This window comes from Aphelocoma coerulescens, chromosome 3, assembly GCF_041296385.1.
Source record: "Aphelocoma coerulescens isolate FSJ_1873_10779 chromosome 3, UR_Acoe_1.0, whole genome shotgun sequence".
In the NCBI taxonomy this organism is placed as follows: Eukaryota; Metazoa; Chordata; class Aves; order Passeriformes; family Corvidae; genus Aphelocoma; species Aphelocoma coerulescens.
The window spans coordinates 31,140,075-31,165,468 of record NC_091016.1 but is presented as its reverse complement, the minus strand read 5'-3'; the positions used below and the strand labels follow the sequence as shown (position 1 = coordinate 31,165,468).

The following is a 25,394-nucleotide window of genomic DNA, read 5'->3' as shown; positions in this document are numbered from 1 at the left end:
GCCCGAGTCTCATCCCTTCCCAGGGGCACACGGCTCGCCTCCTCTGCCTCCCCACAGCAGCCCCCAGGGAAGGGAATGAGGCAGAATCACTGACCTCACCCCAGCACGACACCCTTCCCACCCGGGATCTGCATGCCCTCCCCAGTGCCAGCCCCGCTGCAGCACTGCCATGGGCGGGGTGGGAAGAGACCCCCACCGCCAGCCCACAGCCGGCTGCACCAGGGCTCACCTCACCTCACAGCCCTGCCTCCTGCAGGAAGGCCTCGTGCTTTGGCAGCCGCTCATTTTATGTTGTAAACAGCCATTAGATACATAATATTCTCTTTTTACTGGGATTTCCAGTAAATCCACATAAATTGTCCTGATTTAGCATGATTTTCAGTGTGAAATGCCCAGTTTGGAACATGTTGCCCTTTGGGTGTCAGGCACAGGTGTCTGCCCATCAGGAGGGGCAGAAACGCAAACAAGTGTCACCGCAAGTAGGAATTTTTGTTTCTTTTTACTTTTATTTCCAGAGTCAAGACAAAAATCAGTAAAAGCCGAGGTAAAGGCTAAAGGGGATGAAGGAGATCTTGTGGAGAAGGTCACAGCACTGTATGCTCCTGGCTGCTCTCTGGCACCACAGAGGAACATCACAAAACAGCTGTGGAGGCAACGAACAACATCTGCTTCATGCACCCTAAATGCAGCAAAAATTGTACAATCACTCGCCCAGCATGCCAGAGCAAGAGCAAGAGCATGTCAAACTAGCAGTTCCTCCTTGGCAAGAGGGTGCAGGAGCTGCTGCCTGTTCCTGCAGACACACCATGGAAGGGAAAGGAAGTAGCGTTGTCCCCACTCTGTTTCTAAAGAGGTCTCTGTCCAAGGAATGGAATCCCTCTCCCTCTTCTAAGGATTTGTGGTTTGGGGTTTTTTTTCCCCAGTTACACAAAAGGAGCATTTTTATTTTTTAATATTCCCAGTACTTGTGCAAATATTTCTCTGTACTGTCTGTACTCTGCAGCACTGGGACACGGCTATCTCGGTATGAAAAAGAACATGAAACTAACTGCAAGTAAAAGATTAATTTTATTCACTCTTTGATACATTACAGATCTCTCTTGTTGACTTACACTTCCTTATACCAGTATGGCACCTGCTTCAGGGATTACCACACTGGCACTGAAAGCAGTGAAGTTAATGCAAAATTCAGAGGGGACAAACTGGTAACCAGAAGACAGAAGAAGGGATAATGAAAAACCTTAAAGTGGCACTTCAGGGAGTTAATGCCTGCAGTACAGATAAAGGGCTGGTTTGAGCAATAGAGGCACCTCTGTCTGCATGACCTTGAGGGCCTCATTGAACTTTCTGGTATGAATTGCACGGTGAAAGCAGCAGACTAGATGCAGAGGGCAGTTCACAAGATCTAGGCCTTAACATCCAGGAAGTGTCCTGCAACCTCCATTAGGGAGCTGCCCTTTTCTTATGGCCCTGCTGCCTTTCTGAAGTGGTGAAACCAGAAATTATTTTCCTTCCTGCTACAGTGCATTCATTTGTAAAGCATTACCAAGGCGATGAGCAGTTACAAAGACTGTCACCACCAAAGGAGGCAAAATGGAGGGATGTGGAGGGATGTAGTAACCACTCGGTTGTGGGGACCACACCAGTCAAGTGTTTTCTTGCACTCCATACGGAATACGGTATAAAATAACCTTTATTTCCTGCAAGTTCTCACTCACAAGCAGCTCTGAGGAGGAACACCTTTATCACCGTGCAGGGACAGGGTGCTGTGAAACCTGCCCCCCTCCCGAGCGGGGACAAGTCCCTGTAGCCGCACACACACACACAGACACACAGAAGGGGCAAGGAGGCACCGGCGCTCCCGGTGCGACCCGCGGCAGCCACTTCCCGGGCGCGGGGTGCCCCTCTCCAGGGGGCCCGCGCTGCCGCCACGGCTGCATAATTTTTCGCTGCACTTTTGTCCTCCTCCCTCCGGAGCGCCGTCAAGTCCCAAAAAAAGCCCGTTTTCTCTCCCAAAAAGCTCTGTGCTCCAGGTGAGGCTCGAACTCACAACCTCGGCATTGCTCGACTTTGTACTGCTGTATAAGTACCGCGCGCTAACCGATTGCGCCACTGGAGCCCTGACACCAACTCCTTCCGAACGGTTTATCAAGGGCTCGCGCGGCCCCGGCGGGGGAAGGGCAGCAAACTCCCGTTCGCACCCCGCGCTGAGCGGCGGCCCGGGGCCGAGCCGCTTCCCTGCCCGGGCCACGCTACCCCGGTAGCGGCGCGGGAAGGGCAGGAGGGAGCTGGTGGACGCTGCACCACTCGGGGAGGGCGGCGCCCGCGAGCAAGGGAAGGAAGCGAGCGACGGCGGCGGCGGGGCCCGCACAAAGCTCTCCCGCCCGGGCCTCCCCGCTGGGCGCGCGGCCGTGGGGGCGGCGGGAGAGGCCGGCCCCCTCCGCCGCCGGGCGGGCGGGGCTGCGGGCGGGGCGGGGCGGGCCGGCGGTGGCAGGTGACGGGCGGCAGCGGCGCGGCCTGACCGCCCCAGCAGGGCTGGCCGCCGCCGGCGGGAGCGGCCTGCGCCGTGCCGTGCTCCGGAGGCGAGACAGACGGAGCCGGGCCCCGGGTCGTGTGGGACCGAACCTCATGACGGCCTTCGGTGAAAGGCGTTGGCCGCTGGGTCCGTGAAGTTCAGCCTCACGCTCATGGGCAGCCGTGGGGAGATGATGCACCTTCGGTCGTGCTCAGAACCAGGCCGCAGGGAAGAGTGAGCGGTTACTGCCAGGGAACTAAATGTTTATGTCTGTAGCGCTGCCGCTGTGTGCAGCACAGGGGATGCCCGGCACTCTGAAAACAAGCGTTTGTTCAACACTACGTGTGTGTTGTTAAAGTATATCCCTAGCATGGGTTTATTCTACAGTCAGATCTGTCCCACCCTATGTGGCGAGAAGATGGTAAACATAATTGTCATCAGATTTTTTTAACCCAACCGTGACTCCACTACCTCTTTTTCCCCCATGATCCCCACGGTAAATGAGCTGACACTTTCTGAATGGCGGGGAGGTGCTTCTCACTTGCCAAGAAAGTTGTTCTGCTGTTGGTACTATTACTGTGGACACTACCTAAAATGTATTTCATTGGTGTACACCATTGACAGGTGAAGTAGCATGCAATTGCTGTATGTGACCCTTGATGAAGGTGGCTGGCATGGAGAAGAATAGAATTGGCAGTTCATTTCTTAAGAGAAATTTTCCATCATCACATAGGTATATGTATGGCATACCTGAAAATGGCAGCAGCTTTCATTACCCTTAACAGTGCATCATTATGCTAACAAAATACTCTGTACCACATAAAGATTGCTGTGGGGTGAAACAAAAAATAATAGTATGGAGACTGTAGTTAAAGTATATGACTCAGTGTCAATATTCAGCTTGTGTTTTTTTGTTAACATACCTTTCTTGCTGGACACAAGCTTGTGAATCTAAGTCTCTAATAGGTCTGGTGATGGAAGAAAGTAGAAAAATAGAGTAAGTGTTGTCCTAAATGCAGTTTTTTCCACTAATACTTTTTTCTTGTACCCTCAATGCAAAAAAAAAAAAAGAATTGTTTTCATGTAGCAGTTTTGTGCTTTAGTACTCTTCCACTTCTCTGGCAGCAAAAGGTTACACATCGAGTCCTTACCTTTGCATAAAAAGAAGGATCAGAGCCAAAAGGGAGAACCGAAACCCCAGGTGCTGGAACAGGCTTTGATGGATGTGAAGAGCCATCGTGAAGCAGACTAGCCAGTAAAATCGAGGCCCTAATCAGTTCTTGAGGTGTATGAGATGTAGTTATTTGCTTGGGTCTCACAGAGACTGCAATGCTGGTTCTTTTCTTTGCCTCTCCAGTACACTTTACAGAAGTAGAGTTTCATAGCCTTTCACACCATGCAGATAATTTCATAGCCCCACCATTATATGTATGAAGAGGCAATTAACTTCATTTTTCAACTGCTGATTTTCAGAAAGTTGCAGAAAATGCTACCCTGTGATAATAGCCTTAGTCTTGTATTAATGGTAAATTTTGTAAGTGAACTTTGTTTGTTGCCTGTGTAGGTTTGAAAACTGTCAGGTTTTCATACCTCACTCCAGCCACAAAATGGATTTATGAGCCTGCAACTGAGAGAGTTTTCTCTGCAGGTAATAGTACCTTGTATTCTGCCTGGTGGAAAAAAGTGGAGACTAGGGATTAGAGTAGTGGTTGTGGACAAAAGCCCTGCCGTTAAAACTGGCACTTCAAAACTCTGATGAACAAGGATTGGCTCAATCAATTCCTGGATCTGTTTTTTCCTGCTGTGACTGGAGATTCTCTTGGCTTTCATGCCCAACAAAGGGAGTCATGCTCTGTACTGCAAGTTACTAATGATCAGGTAGAGCTTTACAAGACCGTGATCATTAACTAGAATGTCTTCACGTCTCCAGTCCTGCCAGTCTAGGTCATAATCCCCTAAGTGAAAGTGCATTTTAAATAGAAGCTCTCTTTCCTTCACAGCTAAATACAGAACTGCCAACAGCCTACAGGACAAAAACTACCAAAATGTACATGTCTGCATGTCCAAAAACAGGCCTTGGGAGTTTTCTTTGTGGTGGAGTCTCAACACACCTGTTCTGTTGGTAGAAATTTCATGTGCTAAATAAATAATGTGGTGGTGGTGTTTTGTAATTGAATGAAATAATAACTACTTCGGGTTTATTTCACAGGAAATTACTGCTGGTCCCATTGTGATTGTATTAATACAGTGGAACTGTAATCCACATGTGGATTTTTTTTATCCCAAAATGAATGGATTTTTTTCCTGTTTTATAAATTACATAATGAGTTTAAACTAAACTGCAAAGAAGTGATAGAGATGAAGGTAAAACAGAGTCACACTTACAAATACTTGATAAAAGCATAGTATTAGTTCAAACTCACACTCCATTGCTTTCTTCTGATGGAAAATTACAACTACAAGTTAAAGAACCCCCAGTTTTGTACTGCTCATTATGCTGAATCTTCAGTCCCGTAGCTGCACTGCTCATATGTGCAAGCCATGGAGAGTGTACCACTCACTTTTAACTGGATCATGTTACCACCTTATACCTGTACACATTCACCCACCAAGCGCAGCATAGATTAAAAGTGGAAGACTAAGCTATGTCAAGAGCAAAGTGCTAAGGTACTGTAACGTCTTGGGATTTTTTTGTTTACCCACCCATTTCATGTGTTTGGAGTCTGAAAAAATGTTTATAGACTTCTTTCTTTAAAACAATGGGGGTGGCAGGGAACAGAGTGAGCAGTCCTATAGCAACTATGTAGATGTTGAACAGAAACTTGTGAGGGAATAAAGTCTAATACAGATCTGGAAAGTCTGTTTCTTCTCAGTTTCTTGTTTGCCTGACAATTTGATGGCAATATGCTGCAATTTTCCCAAAGGGCATGACAGAATCAGGGTCAGCTTGCCCACAAGCCGTGCTATAACATTGGCAGAGTGGATCAAATTAAAATGAGCATTTATGGACAGCTGCTCTTGGTCTTACAAATGCAGGAGACATCTGTATTTTGGCTGTTTGGCAGGAGAAAATCCCAGTATTTTCAAACAAATGTACATACCTCAAACATTCAGCCTAAGGATGTTGAAGGGAGGTTTCTATATTAGACTTGAAGGGTGAATCCACTAGCCTTGCCCATTTTTCTGACTCCGTGTAACAAGGCCATTTTTGTAGAGAGGTAACGTACACACTCCAGCTGATGCAGTAATGAGAATTAAGAAACCCCCTGTGGACAAAACTCAGTCTCCAATAAAAACACATATTTTAAACACACTAGTCAATTATTAGCCAAGCTGCTGGAGCATTAGTACTCTCTATGAAGTAACCTTTGGCTGATGGACCTGTCCCCTTTGACACTAAAGCCTGAAGACACCTCTTGTACCAGCCAATCCCCTCAGCACTGGGGTTAGAATCACAGGCAGTTTGCTCACAGAAGAAGCACTCTACAAATTTTAATATCTCAGGCAAAAGTTTCATAGCTGTTGGGCCATGGAGCTTCTTGTGAATGTAAGAAAATGGATAGAAGAAAACAAAACTGCCTTTTTGCCACCTGTTTGCAATAAGCTTATGTAAGTAAATGAAGAATTTATTTTTTTTTTTACCAAGTTACTAGATATACATATATGCCTAGTTATTAGGGGGAGCTGCAACAGTGCATACATGGTAAAGATTATAAGGAACTGTAGTTCTTTTCAGACTGCAACCAGAGTGCTCTTCCAAAAAACAGAAAGTGAGTGAAATCGGATTTGCAGTAACTCACCAGAAGCTGCAAAGATCAGTTTGAATACAAGATACTTGCCTCAACTCAAAGTCTCTTGTAGGCAGTGAGAAATTAAGAGAATTTGTGTCAGGGTCTGTGTCAACAAACTCCTGGAAATCAGAGGAGATGGCATCACATGCACATACAAAACCAAATTACAACCTGAAGTAGCTCAAGCTGCTAAGAATCATTCCAACATCACAGAGGAGCCAAAGCTGCAGGAGAAATCAAAACCAGAAGGATATATCACTGAAAAACAAGGAGAAAGGAAGGGCAGGGGCACCTGAGGAGAAGGTTTCCAGGGCATTTCCAGAGCTGTCAAGGCAGGAGGGCAGGGAGGCTGAAGAGGCAGTTTACAGCCATTTACAGTATTCTGAATGAGACAGCTAATATAAGAAAAAAGTGTGGGTGTTAATGCAGTTGTATGTACACCATACATATTCTCTGTGTCAAAGCTCGTGAACAAATTCCAATGTAAATTATCCAATGTGTGGCACCTTCTAGTCAAAATATTAACAAGGATTTCTTTTGTCAGTGAAGCTGAGGACAAAATGTTTTTTCTAAAACTCTGTATGCAGAAAGCTTTCATTAGAAGGTATTCTCCCTAAGGAGTGATATAGATTCTGGTTTTATAAAGAAATTAAAAAGCATTTTCTTCATTTTAATTAAAAAAACCTCTTTCTTTACAATTTTAATCATTAAAGTAAAAAAATATACCTCTTGCCCTACCCTTAAGTGCTCTCTTTAATGAAAAGCTGAATGGGCAGTAATGTATCAGTGATATTAATTTCCATTCACTGGTGGAAGGGTTACTTTTCAAAGCAATGGTTACAAGACAAAGAAAAGGTAAAGAGTACATCCTTATTGCCATGTCTGTGTTGAAACTACAGCTGGATGTAGAACTGAAAAATTCTGAAACTTGAATCACTACAAGTGTTTCCATTTGTTTCATTTCCAGAATGGATTTAAGGAAGCATTTTATAAAGCATATTCATTTCTGAAGCTTACCAATGATAATGGGAAAATTTTAGTATTTTACCTTGTTATGATCCGGTTTAAACCAAGAAAAGCATAAACTGGAAAGAACTTAGAAGGTTCAAAATATTCCCAGAAATGAGATTAAAACCAAACGAGGTTAGATGTTGATGCCAAAAAATTGATATATTTTATTTAATAGTAAAAGAGACAAAGAGAAGGAAAGAGAAAAGAAAGAAATGGAGAAAAGAAGTGTGTGTGGGGGGTGGGGGGACAGGGAGAGGTGACAGGGGTTAGGTGGAAGAATATCACCCATCTGAGGGTCCCAGCGATGTCTCCTTGCTCCCTTCCATCTCCTCTGCTGGCGGTGAGGGTCCCCCGTTGCCGCTGTGGCCACGCTGCTACATGCTGCCACACACTGCCACACACCATGCCACGCTGCCACACACTGCCACACACCATGCCACGCTGCCACACACTGCCACACACCATGCCACACTGCCACACACCATGCCACGCTGCCACACGCCCAAGAGTGCAGATCCCGTGGATTAATACACACTGTGGGCCAGGTGGGAACGCCCACGTGTCTCCCTTGCAGGGGCCAGCTTGACACTGTCCCTTGCAACACTGAGGGTTTGTTGCATCATTTCTGGTGCTCTGGTGCAGGGTCTGGGGACCCCTTTGAGGGGGCCCCTGTGATGGGCCATGTCACCCCCTCTGCTGTGGATGAGCTTCCCCCCCCACCAGTGAGGACCCCTCAGCTGGGCTCCTCTGCACAGTGGAGGATGGGCAGTCACTGCGCCTCTGACCAGAGGCTTTTCCAAGATACCCAAAGCCTCTCCTCCCTCCAGCCCTTGGTGCAGGGTCTGTGAGAGCCTGGCAGCTGATAGCCCTGGGGCTGCGGTCTCCCCCTTGGAGGAGTTAAGCCCATGCTCAGTGAATGGCCCCAGCCCTGAGTTGTTACTTTATCTTCATCAGCGAGCGGTGTCAGGCCTCAGGGCCCCATTCAGGGTGTGGTAGTCTTCTCTGCAGCTTTTGGAATACAGTTTTAAAAGTCCTTTAAGAAAATGTTTAAGTCATAAACTATAATATTTCAGTCTCTGACATACGTTTATGGAATATTCATGTGGTTTTTTCCTCATCAGTAGGATGAACCTTTTTTGTTATTACTGCACTGTTCTGTACTGCTTACCAGTAGTTCTGTGTAAACCTTGAGTAAATCTGGAGTGTGACATCTATCAGAGATAGTCCCCATAAACATTCTAAGAAGTTACAGTGAAACAAGAAAGATTTCTTGTGATAAAAATGGCATCGTTAAAAAAAACCAATCAGTTTTTCCAACATGGCGTTAGCCTGTGTAGAAGGAGAGTAAAACCATCTACTGCATGGATTTAGAGTCTCCCATCACTTGCTCCTGGTGCTACCTAAATGCTTTCAAGAATTTCCAAAATGTTTTAGGTGATTTTCCAAGAAGCAACTAATATATTTTCAAATTTTTTTTCAAAGGCTTGATCCTTTACATGCTGAATAGAGGTGTATAAGGCAATCTTCTCACTGTGTCCTACTGCCTCATTGGAAGGCAACCACCTCAAAACATTTAAGTAACTTAAAACCTTTGTTTCAAGGGAGAATTAACAGTTAGAAACTAGGTCTCACAGCAAGTCAGTAGGGCTTGTGATATCTAAAGTTATTACAGCTTTCAGGCCTTCATAACCTTGTGTTCCATACATTTGAGAGGATCAAATTTTTTAAATACCTATTTGGGATTTCAACACAGAACCTCAATTCCTGAATGACTGCCAGAGTTTTACCAAAGTAAGAAAACGATGCATCTAATTAAATTCCAGCTCTGACATTGTATTTTAATGACACCATCTTGCTAGTTTAAATGCTTTTTAATCTCAACAATGAGCAATTAGTGCAAAATCAGGCCCTTTGACATAGCTGATTTTTACAGGTACTTCTAAAGCTCTTCTTCTGAGTTCAGAATATGATGCTTACCAAAAGGGCACCTAAGTGTGGTTATGGACTATCTGATTCTTTGTAGTCTTATGTTTTTAAAGGGTTACCATTTTCTTTATGTGGTACCATTTTCTTTATGTGGATAAGAAGAGAAATGTAAGAGTATAGAAAACTTACTAGTCCATTGGTTAGCTCCACATTCTAACAATAGTACAGTCAAGTAAGTTTCTCATCCCTGGAACCTTTACAGTACTCTAACTGCATTCTGGCAGTCTTAACTGAAACTGCTTTTATTTATGATATTTCTCCTTAACTTAATGCAACTGTATTGACCAGATGACTTTATTTAGCAAGATGGACAAACTTACCTATTGGAGTTCCTGGCTCATATATCATAGCTGGAATCTTTTGATGGTGTCAGTATATATCTGTTAGTGATTGAATGATTAACCCATAGCCAAGGTAAATCTGTGGGATAACATAATTAATCACAGATTTACCAAATAAAGAAGTTAAGCAATAATTGTTTTAAAGCAGTATTTTCACTTTTACTTAGTGAACTAATAACAAAACTGAATGTTTATATAGAAAACTTAACCCATCTTAACAGGTAGACTACAAAATACCCACAAATTGCCTCTCTCTTATTTTATTCTTCAGGGTTGATTTTAATTTATTTCATTAATTATTAGCTGTATTGCTACTCTTTGGGTCATCACGCCCTTCTTTAGTAGAAGTGTTCATTAATGCAGAAACACTGCAGTGTGCTGTTGAAAATGAATATTAAATCTGCATGGTACAAAGAATTTGGATTTCAGTTCATTATTTTATGATAGTTATGAAGCCCAGTGCTGTAAAATAGTCGGCTTCCTACAGAGAAAACAGTAAATTCTAATTCTTTAGTTTTATTTGACCAACTAATTTGTCACTGCTACTTGCTACGTCTGCTTTACTAGTCCCCACTTTGTTGGTCATTATAATTTAAATACTCTTTAAAGAAAAAATTATTATGGTAGCAGATTGAATGTGTACGTGCAACCACTCAGAACAGCCCCTCTCAATTAAGGCTTACAAGCTCCTGACACAGGGACACGTTGTTATTCCCCGTGTTTCAGGGGATCATGGCCCTGCTGGTTCCATGTTACTGCCCAGAACCGCCTCATTGCGAAGCAGAGGTTAACATACCTCAGTTCACTTGTCAAACAGCATAAGAACAATTTTTGATTCACAGGTAACAGGCCTGATTTTGAGGGTTTTTTTTAGCAAAGGAAAACCTGCTACCTTTTTATTAGTGTAAGTGGACTGGTAGGTAATTGGGGTGTTAGCTATTCCTTGTGATAGCTGAGAGAAATGCTCATTGGGGCTCTTAAGAGAGGTAAGGTTAAGAAATGGCCTGCAATCTCCTTTTCTGAAATAGCCACAACCACAATGAAACCATTATAATGTTATTCCAGCTTAGCAAAGCCAGTATAAGCAGAACAGAAATTAGCTGGCAATTCCTACCTTCAGTATCTCTGGCAATTTTACCAGTGTGGGGGAAAAAAAGTATGTTTTTACCTTTATTAACTTTTAAGAGTTTTACCTTTACATAATCAGCTCAGGTTGAAAAGCCATTTTCCTAGTTCCTGTCTCTCAGGTAACACTCCTTATCTTTTCAGTTCAAAGCTCTTTCCATGGCTGGCAGCTATTGTTGTCCCCTTTTCATAGCTGGAGGCATTGAAACACCAGGAGGGAGGCAGTTGGCCTCAGGTCAACCAACAGGACAGTGCCAGAGCAGAGAGATGCATCCAAGGTCTTAGGAGTTCTTGTACTGGATGTTGCTTTTCACTCAACATGGTTTCATTGACTCACTGTCCTAATAGAATTTAAAAAAAAAAAAAAAATTAAATAAATGGCATCATAAATAGCGTTATCTTTAAAATGTCACTTTCTTTTCTAGGCATCGCTATCAATTAAATGTGATGTTTGTTGGAGGGCCAAATGAAAGGAAGGATTATCATATTGAAGAAGGAGAAGAGGTAATCAGTAGATCGTTTATATTTTTTCTGATTTAATTGATCTATAATGATTAAATGCAGCTACTTTTGAAGCTACAGCTACAGATTAGCAATGCCAGGCTCAGTGATGTTGTTTTTATTAGATCTATTCATAGGCTTAAACAGAACCATTCACCAGAACCATACACCATCTGTGCATTTTGTCTGAAACAAGCACATGAGATCAGATCTGTTTTGCTATAACTCATTTCCAACGGGAAACTAGAGAAAGTGTTCTGACACATCGAAGTGTCTCATTTCAACATTTAGGAACAGAACTTTAGGAAGGTAATGATATTTTTAAAGCGATGTTTTGTTGCAGAAGATTGATCTGTATTTCACAAGTAACTTTGACATTCAAAAATCAAAAATTCAGTAGAAATTTTTTTAAATTATCAGCTTTTCGGCTTTCATATGTGTGGATACAAAAATGCCGTTAGCAAGGAATTTTCCTGCTTCTTTCTAAACCATGGGATATTTTTCTCTCTCACAGAAGATATTCACAGAGTTTATAAACCATGAACACCTGTGACCTTGCTGAACTTTGTTTATGGTACAGTAGGAAAATATTTTGACAATGGATGTTTTAGGATTTTAGCCAATCACCCCAAGGGGTGGCTGATCCTTTGTCCAATTAGACTATGAAGAAAAAAGTCTATAAAAGAATTTGTAAAATAAATCAATCTTGCTGCACAATTCCTGCCTGTTGGATTCTCTCCTCCTCCCTACGGCTGCGGGATACGGTAATATTTACTGCGCATTGCATATGAGTTTGGAAAGGTAACAAATAGAGTCTTTAAATATTTTTCAAATCATTCCCCTTTGCTCAAAGCCATTCCACTGCTTTGAGTTGTGAGTAACCATTATGTCAAATGCAGCATATAGGAATAAAGAGTAGAAACCTAACAAAATTGTAGCAATTTACACCTACTTTGTTTACTGCCTTTTTCTTGGAATTGCCTGCTTGGCCTTGGGACTTCTCTGAGTCCACAATTGGCTCTGAAAGAACCCTGATGGAGAGTGGTTACTAGAGGCCTGGGAGTAAAAGTGTCAGGATGAGAGACAATTTGCCTTGCTTCTCAGCAGAATAATTTAACTTCATGTAATTCCAATGACATTTGGCAACCTAATTTTATGTATTTTTGGAAACTCAAGCCTAAGAATCTACACAGTTCAAGGCAGAAGTGGGTCAAGTTTCAATAAATCCTTTCGAAGGGAAAGAAAAGTTTGTTTACTTGTCATTGAATCATTTCTCCCCAAACCCACCCCGGCATTTCACAAGAGCCTTCAGTGATTTCTTGTTCTAACTGTGGCGTGCAGGTGTGTGTAGTCCTTACAAACGCAGAGCTCTGAAAGGGCAGAGGCTGAGTTATCCCTGGGTGACTCCTGCCTGTGTTGGATTGTCACCACCGTCTCCCAGCCCACCTGTGGCTGTGGGCACAGGCACGTCCATCACATGCCAGCTTACCCAACACATTCCACTGTGTCCCTTCTCATGGGCTGTGCAGGGAGAGCAGCACCCGGGACCAGGCCATCAGGCTGCTTAGGCTTCCTTAAAAGGAAAGTTAGGCTAATTTAATTTAACTTTTTTTTTTCTTTTTTTTTATGTTGCAAGATGTTCCTATATTTGTAAATAACTTGACCTGTCCTTTAATAAACTCTTTATGTGACTCCTCAACAATATAAAAATTTAGCCATATCTATAAAGGCATAATTTTTAATTTACTGTTGCATACTGATATGTTATTGCTAATTCAACTGGAAACAAGATTTTTTACATATCAGTACATGCTCATTTACATAGTAAACTTCCCACAATTGCTCAGCAACCAAAAATGGAAACATAACAACCCTATCACACAGGAAAATTGGCAATACACACATCAGAAGCAATATCAGTATGTAGCAGTTTAACATATGGGCCAATTCTGTTCAGTTTTATGGAGGTACATTAGAGTTACTAATTGCATTTTACCGTAGCTTTTTATCAGACACATTTGCACATTCCTGTGATCTAACTCAGAACCATGTTTCTCATTAGAGAAGAATTGTGAGGTAGAGAGTATCCTAGCAAAAGGGCATATTCCTAAATTAGACTTGGGATTAAAAAAACACCATTCAAAGCCAAGTTCAGCTCAATTTTTTGTCAGAAAAAGGGTAATTTATATTCTGGGTGATAATTTGAAGACAGACTACATAGACGTACTGTCAGCAGGCCAAATCACGAATGCGAAAACCCACAAACCCTTCAGGCAAATTTAGCTGATGCTGTTCTACTGTGAGTATTCTGATAGCAAAGAAGGGTTGGTTTGGAGAGAAAGTTAAATTTAGGATTGTTTATATCTGTCCACTCACTATCTTTTGCCTGTTATCACACAGTTTATGGTGTGTCCTGTGGCACGACTTGAGCTTGAAAGCCTGCAGTTCAGAGCAGCAAAGGGTTGGCATGCAGAGATAAGGGCTGAGGAGCATCCTCCTGCTCCTGAGCTGCTCTCTGCTGGTGCCATTAACATGCAGGTGTATCAGGAAGATTAGTTCTGACTGGCTAATTAGGAGAAAAAAAAACCCAGAAGCTTGATTTGAACTCTCTTCAATGCCTTTTATAATTGTCTCCTGAGCAGCCATTTAGGCTAAAATGACAGCTAGTCTATAACACAATTTCTATCTTCCTCTCAACAAGCAAGCATTTCCTAAATAAGTAACTCCTATATTTTGTTCTTTCTTAGTTTTCTCTGTACTGCTTCATTGCCTTCTTAAATTTCTGTGCACTACTTCTTTGCCACCTTTCTGCACAGAAATTGTCTCATATCTGAGGCATTGTTTTCCATCAGACAGGTTTTTTAAAAACTGAAATCAAGCTGCACCTTACAAGAGATAAACCATTCACAGTCCTTGGCTGGAATTTACCAGGAGGTCATATTCATTCTTTTTCTTGTTTGAAAAGTTCCCTTTTGCACCCCTCTCCATCAGAACAGAGATAGAGACAGCAAACATTTACTCAGACATTCTCTGCCTCTAACTCAGACTCATTCAAAATGAAATAATGGCTTTGGAAAATGCATCTTCTGTTGGAACATGGCAAAAAAGTGCTGTGAGAATGCACCTATATAGCTAATACTGACAGAACTTTCTAGAAAGTGTTTGTGCTATGTAGTGGGTTCTGTGAGGGTTTCAAATGAATCATTATTCCAATGTGCCTCATTTGTCAAGAGAGTTTTGGGTTCCATGGACTAGTGACTACTATTCTTGTGTAGTCAACTTAGTGAGGCCACTGAAAGTTTCTGTGGCAGCCCTGACATGACCACAGAATCACTAAGGTTGGGAAACATTTTCAAGACCATCAAGTCCACCCTTTGACTGAACACCTCCTTGTCATCTAAACCGTGGCACTGAGTACCATGTCCAGTTGTTTCTCCAGGAATGGTGACTCCACCACCTCCCTGGGCAGCCATTTCAATGCCTGAAAACCCTTTCCATGAAGAAATTCTTCCTGCGATCCAATCTGAGCCACCCCAGGTCCATCGTGAGGCTATGTCCCATTGTGCTCAACCCCTCACAGCTATGGGGTACCAGGGAACAGGGAACAGTCCTCAACATATCTTTGTCTTGAATTTTTCATCATACCATTGCATTTGTGACAAGAAGAGTTTCAGTGTTAACATAGCCTACAGGCTTCATGGTGTATTTACTGCATTTTTACTTACTTGTAAAACCTGAGGGTAGAAAAAATAAAACCCTTCTTCCAAAGAAATAAGTGAAAACTCAAGGGGACCATATATTTTGGAGAAAGTTAATGACAGAGAAACAGAGATCATAACAAAGCCTAGCTATAGTGAAAGAATTTCAGAATTTATTTACTGCATTGTGTGGGCTGCTTTGGGGGAAAGCAAGATATGCTAACAGCTAAATCTAGGATCACAAAAGTAGCTGGGCTGCTGTCTCTTTACCCACCTCAGTCCATCACTTACACACAATAAATCTCAACTGACTTTGATTCAGCTGACTTTGATTTCTTAACAATTTACATTCTGATGTTGAGTCTATATAAAACAGTGAAGTTCCGTGCAGAGAAATTCAAATCAGCCTTTCATCTACCACCTGCAACATATTTGCATTGGCACAAACCCCACATGAGTTTAGAAGTCCCACTTCTTATTGTGCTGCATTTTACCCTAAGTTTCTGCTCTCAGCATCTAGGTTGTATCCTACAGAGAGAGGCACCTAATTATTTGCACAGCCCCACAGACCAAAGCCCTTACACTGCAGTCCTAAAGAGAACTGTCAGAGCAGAAATTCCCCCTCCTTTAATCATCTTGGTGAATCTCCTCAGCTTCTTCTAGCATATTTCCATGGTCTGACTGAGATACAACATCATGCTCTGAAACATGATACAGGTTTGAGGTCACATCTGCCACAATTCATCTGAGTTTTCTAACCTGGCTTTTGATTTCTCTTTCTCTCCCTCTCACACAGACACTACAAGTAAGACTTGGCTCGCTTCTGACAAATTAGCTGCTTAAATGAAGCCTGACCACTTCTAGTGTATGCTGCTCTCTAGTCAGCATGCTTTTGGGAAACTCTTCCCTGTCAGATCAATTCGTCCTTTTTATTTTGTATGGATATTGGATGTCTGAAAGCAAGGGGAAAGTGAGCTAGGTGAGCATGCCCGTAGGTTGTTTTGTGGTGCTTACATCCCAGATAAATCTGATGAGTCACAACAAAGTGAGAGAAACATTTTTGCTTCTTTACATTTAAAATCCACATTCATCTGGTGAAGACTCTTGGAATATTTTAATAAGAAACAAAGCTCCTATTAAAATGTAATAAGAATGATTTGCATTTCCTTTGAATGATTTGAATTTCCTTTGCATCAGAAGGAAATTTTGTCTCCAGAAGTAAGTTTGCTGCATGAGATTGTTGGGATGGGTTTTGGCTAGTATTCAGGTTTCACAGATAACACACAAAGGAGCAGAGGGAAACAAACAAAAAAAAAAACCAACAAAAAACCCCAACAAAAAACCTCAGCATATTTTTCTCTACCTTCCTTATCTATTTGTCTTGCAGACTTCTGGTGGCTGAAAAACCCTTGTGATGAGAAAGGGAGAAAATTGTTTTTCTGTGCTCAAATAGATCAGTCACCACTGAAGTCTGGCGAACACCCAGGCTCTACTCCCACATCAGAATCTGATTTGCTCTGCAAATTAATTTAGTACTTATCCATATGACAAGCAGTACAAGCCAGGATATACCAAGCCAGAGCCTAATCCCAGAAGTGGCAGAGCAATCCCAAATTCCACTTTTAGAAGCAGTCAGAACTCAAAGTATCCTGCTAGTTGCAGGTCTCTTTAGAGGTCTGTAAATAAGCTGTCAGCTATAACAGCCCTCATGGAGCTCTGGGTTCCTGTGTCTAGGCAGAGTTTGATATCAAAGGTGGCTCTAAATTAAATTACATACACTGCTGAACATAAAATAAAATAGACTTCTGGATTTTTTAGATAGTCAATACAGACCAATTATAAATACTGTATTCTTCCCCTATAGATGCTTCTTTGTTTATTCTGCTAGGACACACATACCTAGATGAAGGAACAATCCTCACCACATTAATATGGTGAGGATGTTAGTGCTCTTTTTAGGGTAGTATCCACATGTTCTACTACCCTGTTGAAACTTCTGTCAAGACAAGCAGCTTCAGTGATACTTCCACTGATGGAAACAGTGAATACCTAACTGTGCATCTTCTCCACTTGCCTCCAGAAATGCCAGCATAATTTATTCTATGAGTATCCATAATTGAATGAATTATCCCTGTACAGACTTGAGAGTGATTCAGCACTGGTCACGCTGCCTTCTCCTGCAGGCACAATACTAACAGGTTTGAAGCATGATCAAAAAGGGTGAAGCAGACTAAGGAAGGAGGATGTATTTCTCCTACAGCAAAGAAAATTGAGGGAAAATTTAAAAACTAAAAAGAGAAAAAATCTCAGTCTTAAGATGTTTTCATTTGAGTTTCATAGGTATATCTGCAGCTTTAATGATCATATTGAGAAATGTTATGAAATAATGTTATACTTGGAGCAAAGAAGCACTTATAGGTGGCTCATAACTTTTAGAGGTAAGGTGAGAATTAATAAAGGAAGTGGTTTTAGTGTAATAATAATGAGAATATGCCACACAGTAAGCAAAAAACTAAACAAAATGGTAAAGCCCAGAAAAGGAAAAAAGGAAGATGATACAATAATTAATAAAAAAGCATATTTATCCTTAACAAAGGAGAAAAAGACTAGTGAACAACTTTGTTTCTTCCTTGAGACATATTTTTCACCCAAAAAGACAAATTCATGCCCGATTGTGAGCCATTATGCATCAGCAATATACAAATCTAGGCTTTTCTACAAGGAGGGGTATATACATTTCACATAACAAGAGGCCTTGTCATTAATAAAATGTTAATAGAGCTGAATTATTGCACATTTCCTCAGTTTTTAGTACTGCTGGGGAGAATGGATACTAGATTACTCCAGTAAGAACAGCACAGTTGGGAAAGCCTATATTTTCAAGTAGCATGAACTCTACTGAATTACTATCCTATCTATATAGGGGTATATATTTGTGCATATACATACATATACACCCAAATTTTTTAACTCAGGCCTTGATTTTTTTCCAAGAGAGACAGGAAAACATTGGATTTGCCCAAAAAGCAAAAGTCAGTCAGTATTTAGAAAAAATAAGTTTCCAACAAAAAGACAGTACTGTGTTGCCAAACTGGCCTGTAAAATGGGTGTGGTCTGTAACTCTCTGAGATATTAAATAGCTGACAGTTTCCTCGAGAAAAAGTTCAGGTTATGTTATAAGCAAAGCAGTACATTCAGTAATTACTGCCACTTGTATTAATCACAGTTACATCAGATGATTTATGCATGACTGAAGCACTCATGCAATTTAAAAGAAAAAAGTTTTGAAGAATAGACCATAATTTATAGTGAAAGGTACTATTTAAATTCAGTTAGAAAAATAGTTTCATTGACAACATGTAGCCCACGTCATTCCTCCTCTCCCACTGCAAAACAATTCTTTTAATTCATAATTTGTTTATAATCTTTTCTTATGACTGTGATGCTTGACCTCCAAACTGGATAGCTGACATCCACGCTCAAGTTTTTCATTTCCAGAAAGGTTGCTCAGCTTCATGATTCATGTCAGAAGCAGGATAAACTCTGCCTCTGTTGTCCTTTCCCTCATCTACATGTCCTGTGCACGTGTTCAGTAATAGCTGCCCTAGTAGCTGCAGGGGAAATAACACTCCAAAGCTCAAGATTGCCAAAAATGATTTTTCAGTTTCTGCATTATCAGTGCCATATGACCCACAGCCAGTGTGACAATCCATCGAGATCATACAGTCTTAGATGAGTCTTCTTTGAACTGAAGGAGAGGTCATTTCCCCACTCGAATCACTCTGTCGTGCAGGGAGCAGTTGGCCCTGCCCAGTAGAAGGGGGGCTGCTATAGCATTGGGTGCTGCCCTTCAGAAGTACCAAAGAAAACAAGAGCAAAAGAACACAGGGAAATGGACTGCAACGAGGATAAGTAGCCTGGCACTGTGGCCATCTAGATAAGAGTCATAAATTATCTGTAGTGATGGCCGTGGCACAAGGTGAACTTGTCACTCATGCAAAAGCTCTCAGCATAAGCTTTTTTCCAGTGTGTCTTCAGTTCTGCCTATTGTTTTGTTCCCTTAGCAGCATATTTATTCTTTCTCTTGTTCACAGAAGTGTTTCTTCAATTCCAGGGGGCATGTATTACTATTTCAAAACTCTTTCAAAAACAATATTGATTAAAAAATCGATTAAGCTTTTCTAATGTTGCAAAGAGTTTAGTTCAGGGCATTTGCATACTTCAGTGGTTTCTTCTTTCCCCTATTTATTTTTCATTTTGCTGAAATTGTAGTGAATTGCTATAAATAAGGGTTTTTTTCGTTATAGTTCTGACTTTGAATCATATTTCAGACTACTTCACCTGCACTAGCAATCTAGTTTCTAGATGTGGTAAAGAGAACATGGAAAGCATGGCAGAAGTGACTTTTGGAAAGATTATTGCTCTGCACTACATAAAAATGAAGGGAAATGTGCCCATTAGTTCAGGTCAAAGATACAGATCTGCTTACAGATCATAGCACAGTTCTGTCATGAAGCATGAGGACCTGAGCACCTCAGAGTAGAGCTGGTTTTAGTCTGAAAACAGTTGTGGAAAGGTCACCAAAGACAGAATTTTGGGTTCAGGGGTTCTGTCCTTATACACATATTGTATAAGGACACACATTGTCTGTCCTTATACAAACACTTTTACATACACAATGGGAAGAGCAACAGCTGTTGCTGGGCTTTGAGGTTATCTGCAAAAGTAAAGTGGAACAGCTTCTAAATGGGCAATTCTTCCCAAACAAGAAAGCTCCATTAAAAAATTGAAAAAGTACACCAAAAAAGCTGTGTGTGTATATTTGGAGCTTATTTGGAAAAATGGCATTTGATTTGACTGAGTAAAGACCCTGCTACCTCTGAAAAGAAGCTTTCTCTCTCGTGTACTTAACGGATGCTTGACACTGAGCCTTCCAAAAAGTATTTCCAAGGGTAAAACCAGCACAATGGAATTCCACCAGGTCCACAGGATAGCTCTATATGCTGTTACAGACCTCTTGGATAGCTTGTTAATTGCTAGTAAGATAATGAAAATAATACATATTCTGTAGCATTTTTAAAAGCAACAGATGCCTTTAGAAGCCTGTCATTGCTAGTAAAAAATCTGCAAATACTTGCAATTGCAAATTGAATGTATTTATATATGTATTCTTTATACAGAGAATATAAAATACAGAATGTTTTGAAGTAGATGCCTTAATGTTATTTTCTTATCTCTTCAGCTTTTTTACCAGGTTCAAGGAGATATGTGTTTGAAGATAATTGAAAATGGGAAACAAAGAGATGTTGTCATCCAAGAAGGGGAGGTAAAACAGGATTGTTCTTCTGTTATAGTTGTACATAAGTATGTTAAATGAATGTTTTATGTATTAATTAGAAATCAATTTATCCCTGTGGTGCAAGAGATAGCATCAGGGTTTAAGAAAAAAAAAAAAAAAAAACCACCTTGAATGGAGTATAGAAAATTTCATGCAAATAATAGGAACCTACAATACAGATAAAAATCTCTCTGAGCATCTGGGGTGCCTATTCATACAGTCCAGAACATACTCAGAGCAGTTCTTATTCCCCTGCATTGCATGGGATCTGCCATGTGAATTCAGTTGGATCAGTCTTATATTTACACATTGCCAGGTACACACCTCTTACCCACCCACACACACCAATAAGCAAACTACCTAAACTTAGGAATTTAAATGATTTGTGTATTTTCAGTCTTCTTTAGCCCTCACAGCTAGCCTTACAACCACCACAGTAGGACAGCTTTAAAAGAGCCATTTATTAAAAAAATTTACCCCATTTTTCGTTGTAGTAGACTTGCTGAAGCATAGATTGCAGTGGTTTTACTGAGAGCATGAATAGATACTGGGTGTTACTACCAGTTAGATGTACTACAACTCCCACTCATTGTTTTTGACACAAGCTTGGACTGCACTCAAGCCTTTGAAAGGATTATTAGGTCTAGTGGGGACAGCCTCTATAATAGAAGACATGTTAAACCCCATAGCTTGATGTCATTAGAAGTATTATGACTTTTTCAAGTCTGAAGAAACAGAACTATGTTTTCCAACTACGAGGTTCTGATATTACATTTCGCACTGAAGGAGCACACCCGGCTGAGATCTTGGCATGTAAGAGAAGCACTAATGAGAAGGAGCACACAATACTTGGTGCAAAGGCTGACACTGGTACTGCTGAGGCACTGTCATTAGCTCAGTTTTGTAGACAGAGAAACTGCAGTGACTGCACAGCCTTGGAAGGACATCTGTAGTGGTGAAGAATACAGGCTTACCAACTTCCTGTGCAGGGAGCTGCCAGGAAAGAGTTTATTCTCAAACTTTAGTAATAAGCTTCACATCTTGCCTATTCACTTTGTCACTTGCATGACTAAATAGCCCCTCATATTTGTTAATTATTTCCGGAGAGAATAGCACTCCTCATCATGCAATCAGAGGTGCTCACTGTGTTGGAAGGATACACGTGGCTGATTAGTTTACACATTTTATTGAGCAGACAAAAAACTTGGGGTTTTATTTCCATTTCAATTACTCAGAAATTGCACTCAGTTTATAGATTTCAGATGAGTAATTGGTTAGATTTTCATTTCAATTGTGTCTAGCAATGATGATCAAACCAGGAGGAGAGAACTTGACTTCCATCAAGGCAGTGCTGATTGTAGTCACTGTGTCATCAGTCACAGAGAAAGCAAGAAACAGTGTTTGCAGGGCTGTGGGTACCACAGTGGGTGTAGCTGCAAAGGAGCAACACAGGATCAACAAAAAGTAGGGGAAAAGTGGGGCAAGGAGCAGAAGATTTTGCAGGTTTAGGGGCAGGAAAAGGACAACAGAAAAAACAAACTTCCTGACACTGATGCTTTCTGATTTCTTTTAACAGATGTTCCTCCTACCAGCCAGGATACCTCATTCTCCTCAGAGATATGAAAACACTGTGGGTCTTGTGGTTGAGAGGGAAAGATTAAAAACAGAAATTGATGGGCTAAGGTGAAGTATGAACTATTGACTACTCTGTTGGAATTCATAATATAAACTAACTTCTCATATCAATACAATACTGTATTTTACTTTGCTATTAATTTAGCAGATTCACTCTGGCAATTTTGTATTAACTCTATCCACGCATCTATTTATCTATACACATATAAACAGAGAGATCATTTAATGTTTGATTTAGTTAAACAAGGAACATATTGAAGTGTCTTAAATGCATGTTGCAGCTATAGGAATCTTATGTACTACCTACTGCTATTGCTGTAAGTTTTAAAAAAGATCTCAGAGCTCTCTAACAACCCAAACAGAAAAGATTTTTTTATCAGTTCTGGCAAGCAGAATATTAATTCCTTTGTAAGCACTGAAAGCAAAAAGATGAAGAGCAGCTTTCTTATCAAATGTGTGGGAAGCTGGAAACAAAAGTGAATTTTCTCACTGCTAGACCCTCTACATTGTACACACCTCTGCCTAGATTTTATTGCCTTATGAGAACAACATCTTCATGTAAGTTAGTGGTTTGCTTTCTATTCTAGTGTGAGCAGAACTAAGCTTTGTTTTGTGCCCATACGGAATTCACAAGTCTAAGAAGGCAAATCACAACAGTAACATTAGCCAATCTAGAAAAGCTATCTTGGTATTAGCCAGAGATGACTGACTAAACAGACTTTTTACAGCTGTTTATCTAATTTGTAAAGACTTAAAACTGCATTGATAAGTGTAAAGTGCTGTTCCTGTCCTTTCACCTACAGTTTTGATTGTTGCATGGGCAGTGTCACAACAGGAAGATTGCAAGTAGGCAGAGCAAGAAAGACATACTTTTTCATTCAAACAAAAAAGGCTACAGAAAGAAACTAAGAAAGGGACCATTAAAGACAAGAAACCCCCATGATTAAATTCCAAGCTAAAAACAAGTCTATTTCATTTAAAGTATTGTTTACCTATGCACTTGTCTCTTTTTTTTCCTTTCACTGCAGATCTGTAGATTGCATGGACTTATATTATTTAAAAGATATTCTGAGCTAGAAAAAAATGGCAAGTGATTTAGATAAAAATTGTTATTATTAATGTGAAAAAGGAACTTAAATAGTAAAGTAAAATAAAGTAAAACAACCTATCATGTGAAATCTGTGAACGGTATGAGAGAGAGAAATGCTGAATGCCTTTTTAGGGATCCAGGCTGATTTAGAAATTTGCACTCCAATATAGGCATGCTTATATGGAGAAACTAAACTAAAAGCTACCTTATGGCTTGCAGGTGGAAATTAACACATCCTCAATTCAAAATACCTAATCAGGTGTCTGAAAACAAATCACTTAGCAGTTTTTAGTGCCCTTGTTTTCACACTGATGTGATGAATAAAGACACTCGAAGTTTTGGAAGTGAACAGTCTTGTCATGTTTTTGAAGCTGCATTCCCTCTGTGTGCTCCTGGGAGAGAGGGGAATTTACAGCCAGAACCTCTAATATTCTCATACTTTTTCCAATACCAGCCACCTGCAGCAAAGACTGTACAAGAGGAAATCATAATGCACTTTGAAGTATGCTGACTCAAGGTCTAATACTGTGGTACTCTTCCATTATTTATCATGTCTACAAGCCTTAGTCATAAATCAGAGCCCCCAGCACGCTGATTACTGTGCAAGTGAAGCATAAGTAGCCTACCCCAGTGTTCCAGCCTAAGTAATGATTACATGTCTTGTGCTATGAGAAAAATGATCTAGCTAATCTTAATTCTATGGCAAATAAGTACAAAACCAACTAAATTTGATGTTAGTCATATTGTTGGATACTTTACCAAACAAGACGTTTTTAGCACCTCCCTGCTCTGTAGATTGTCTGTGTTCAGAATTTGTGCTGGTAGCACAGCTTTTTGCATATTGGAGGTATAGATATTGTTACTCTCTTCAGTGTATCCTCTTTTTGCAAAACTTGAGGAGCCAGGGAGCTCTTAGAAAATTTCTGGACAATATGTGTATAGATACATAGGACAGACAAGAACATGCAGATATGCACAGGATTACATAGGTCTTGTTTTCCTCTTCAGACACACACACTCCAGTAACTTTAACCCAAAAGACACATGGGACCTTCAAAACCAGTGACAATATTAGTGACAGTAGTGGATCATCATTCCTTGCAAGTCTATGCAGTCTTTTAAAAATCGAAATGTAAATTCTGTATTTGCTGTTCCATAGATTCATTCAAGTCATGTTCCATATTGATTCCATACAACAACCTCGACCTGTTGACCTCACCAAAATTTATTTATTTGTCAAGACAAAAAATAATGCAAGTGAAGCACTAAATTCCTCTTCAGAGGGGTGACCTAAATACTTCCCAAATCTATGTAGCTGAAAACCTTCTATTTTTCACAAACAAGTCCATAAGCCACCTTGTTTTCTTATCAGCCCTTGCATGAGCATTAAGCAAGCTGACTCTCTCAAATATGAGTATTTACCTCATAGGTGCATGGAAGCAGTTACTGGAAATGGTAGCTGGGTCCAGTTTTTTTTGCAGTAACTACATCCAAGGTGAAAGTTATTGGTCCCAAGAGATTATGGCAGCAATCATTTCCAGGATGAAATCTGGAAAGGTTGCTGAAGGAATTTGGTGACTTATCTGTGATCAACAGAACTACAAGGCACTCCACAGAAGTTTGAGCATCCCACCCATCAAGTCACCTAACCAGGGAAACAGAAAGCTTTCCCCAATAGCCATTCCTCAGAATAAACTACACCAGGCTTGAGAATTGCTCCTACAGAACATCAAATAGCTATTTTCTTCAAAAGACTGAAACTGCCTGATCAGTTAGTTAATAAAAGGATTGACTAATGTGTTTACTTCATCAGATACTATGTTGGAGAATCAACTAATGTCCTCTTTGAAAAATGGTTTCACTGTGAAGATCTCGGCACTCAACTTATACCAATAATTCAAGAGTAAGTTTTTTCCTTTGTAAATTAAAAAAAAATTGAAATTATATTGTAGCTCTTTGTCAGTCTGTGGCTTACAGCATTAATTTGCTATTTGTGCTGCATTTTGCATAGACTTGTGAAAAGTTAATTGCTGCTCTATACATTTTTAATTATGTCTTGTATGCCCGAAACTCATCAAAAGAGATTAAAAAAAAAGAGAAATCAAGTGTTTCGCACATGCATCTGGAACACCCTTTTTTGGACCAGTAGAAGCACTGCTACTAAGTGCAAAAAGAATTGGGTGAAAAATTGACACTGATGTATGCTAGGTTATCTAGGAAAAGCACTAAATTGCTTTAGGGCTTCTTTCATTCTTGCTTTAATCTAAGTAGTTTTAATTGATATTATTTATGAATAATCAGGACTGGCAAATTTGGTAGAAAGCTACTTTCTAGGAAACAAGTGAATGTCATTAACTAATCAG

General features: G+C 40.6%; 1 protein-coding gene and 1 non-coding gene across 2 annotated transcripts in view; one reads left to right on the top strand and one right to left on the bottom strand.

Moving 5' to 3' along the window:
• Positions 1 to 2,025: 2,025 nt before the first annotated feature.
• On the bottom strand, positions 2,026 to 2,119 carry TRNAI-UAU (transfer RNA isoleucine (anticodon UAU)). Its single transcript has 2 exons — positions 2,082 to 2,119; positions 2,026 to 2,061 (listed from the first exon to the last, which is right to left on the bottom strand). It is a non-coding gene; the product is annotated as a tRNA-Ile (tRNA).
• A 3,801-nt stretch (positions 2,120 to 5,920) lies between these two features.
• The window catches only part of HAAO (3-hydroxyanthranilate 3,4-dioxygenase), a 36,104-nt gene continuing 16,630 nt past the window's right edge, over positions 5,921 to 25,394 (top strand). The window contains exons 1-5 of the mRNA XM_069009700.1: positions 5,921 to 6,124; positions 11,195 to 11,273; positions 20,211 to 20,294; positions 21,883 to 21,989; positions 24,845 to 24,934. Coding sequence (XP_068865801.1) covers positions 6,045 to 6,124; positions 11,195 to 11,273; positions 20,211 to 20,294; positions 21,883 to 21,989; positions 24,845 to 24,934 — 440 coding nt within the window. The 5' untranslated portion in view covers positions 5,921 to 6,044. The remainder of the gene's footprint in view (positions 6,125 to 11,194; positions 11,274 to 20,210; positions 20,295 to 21,882; positions 21,990 to 24,844; positions 24,935 to 25,394) is intronic.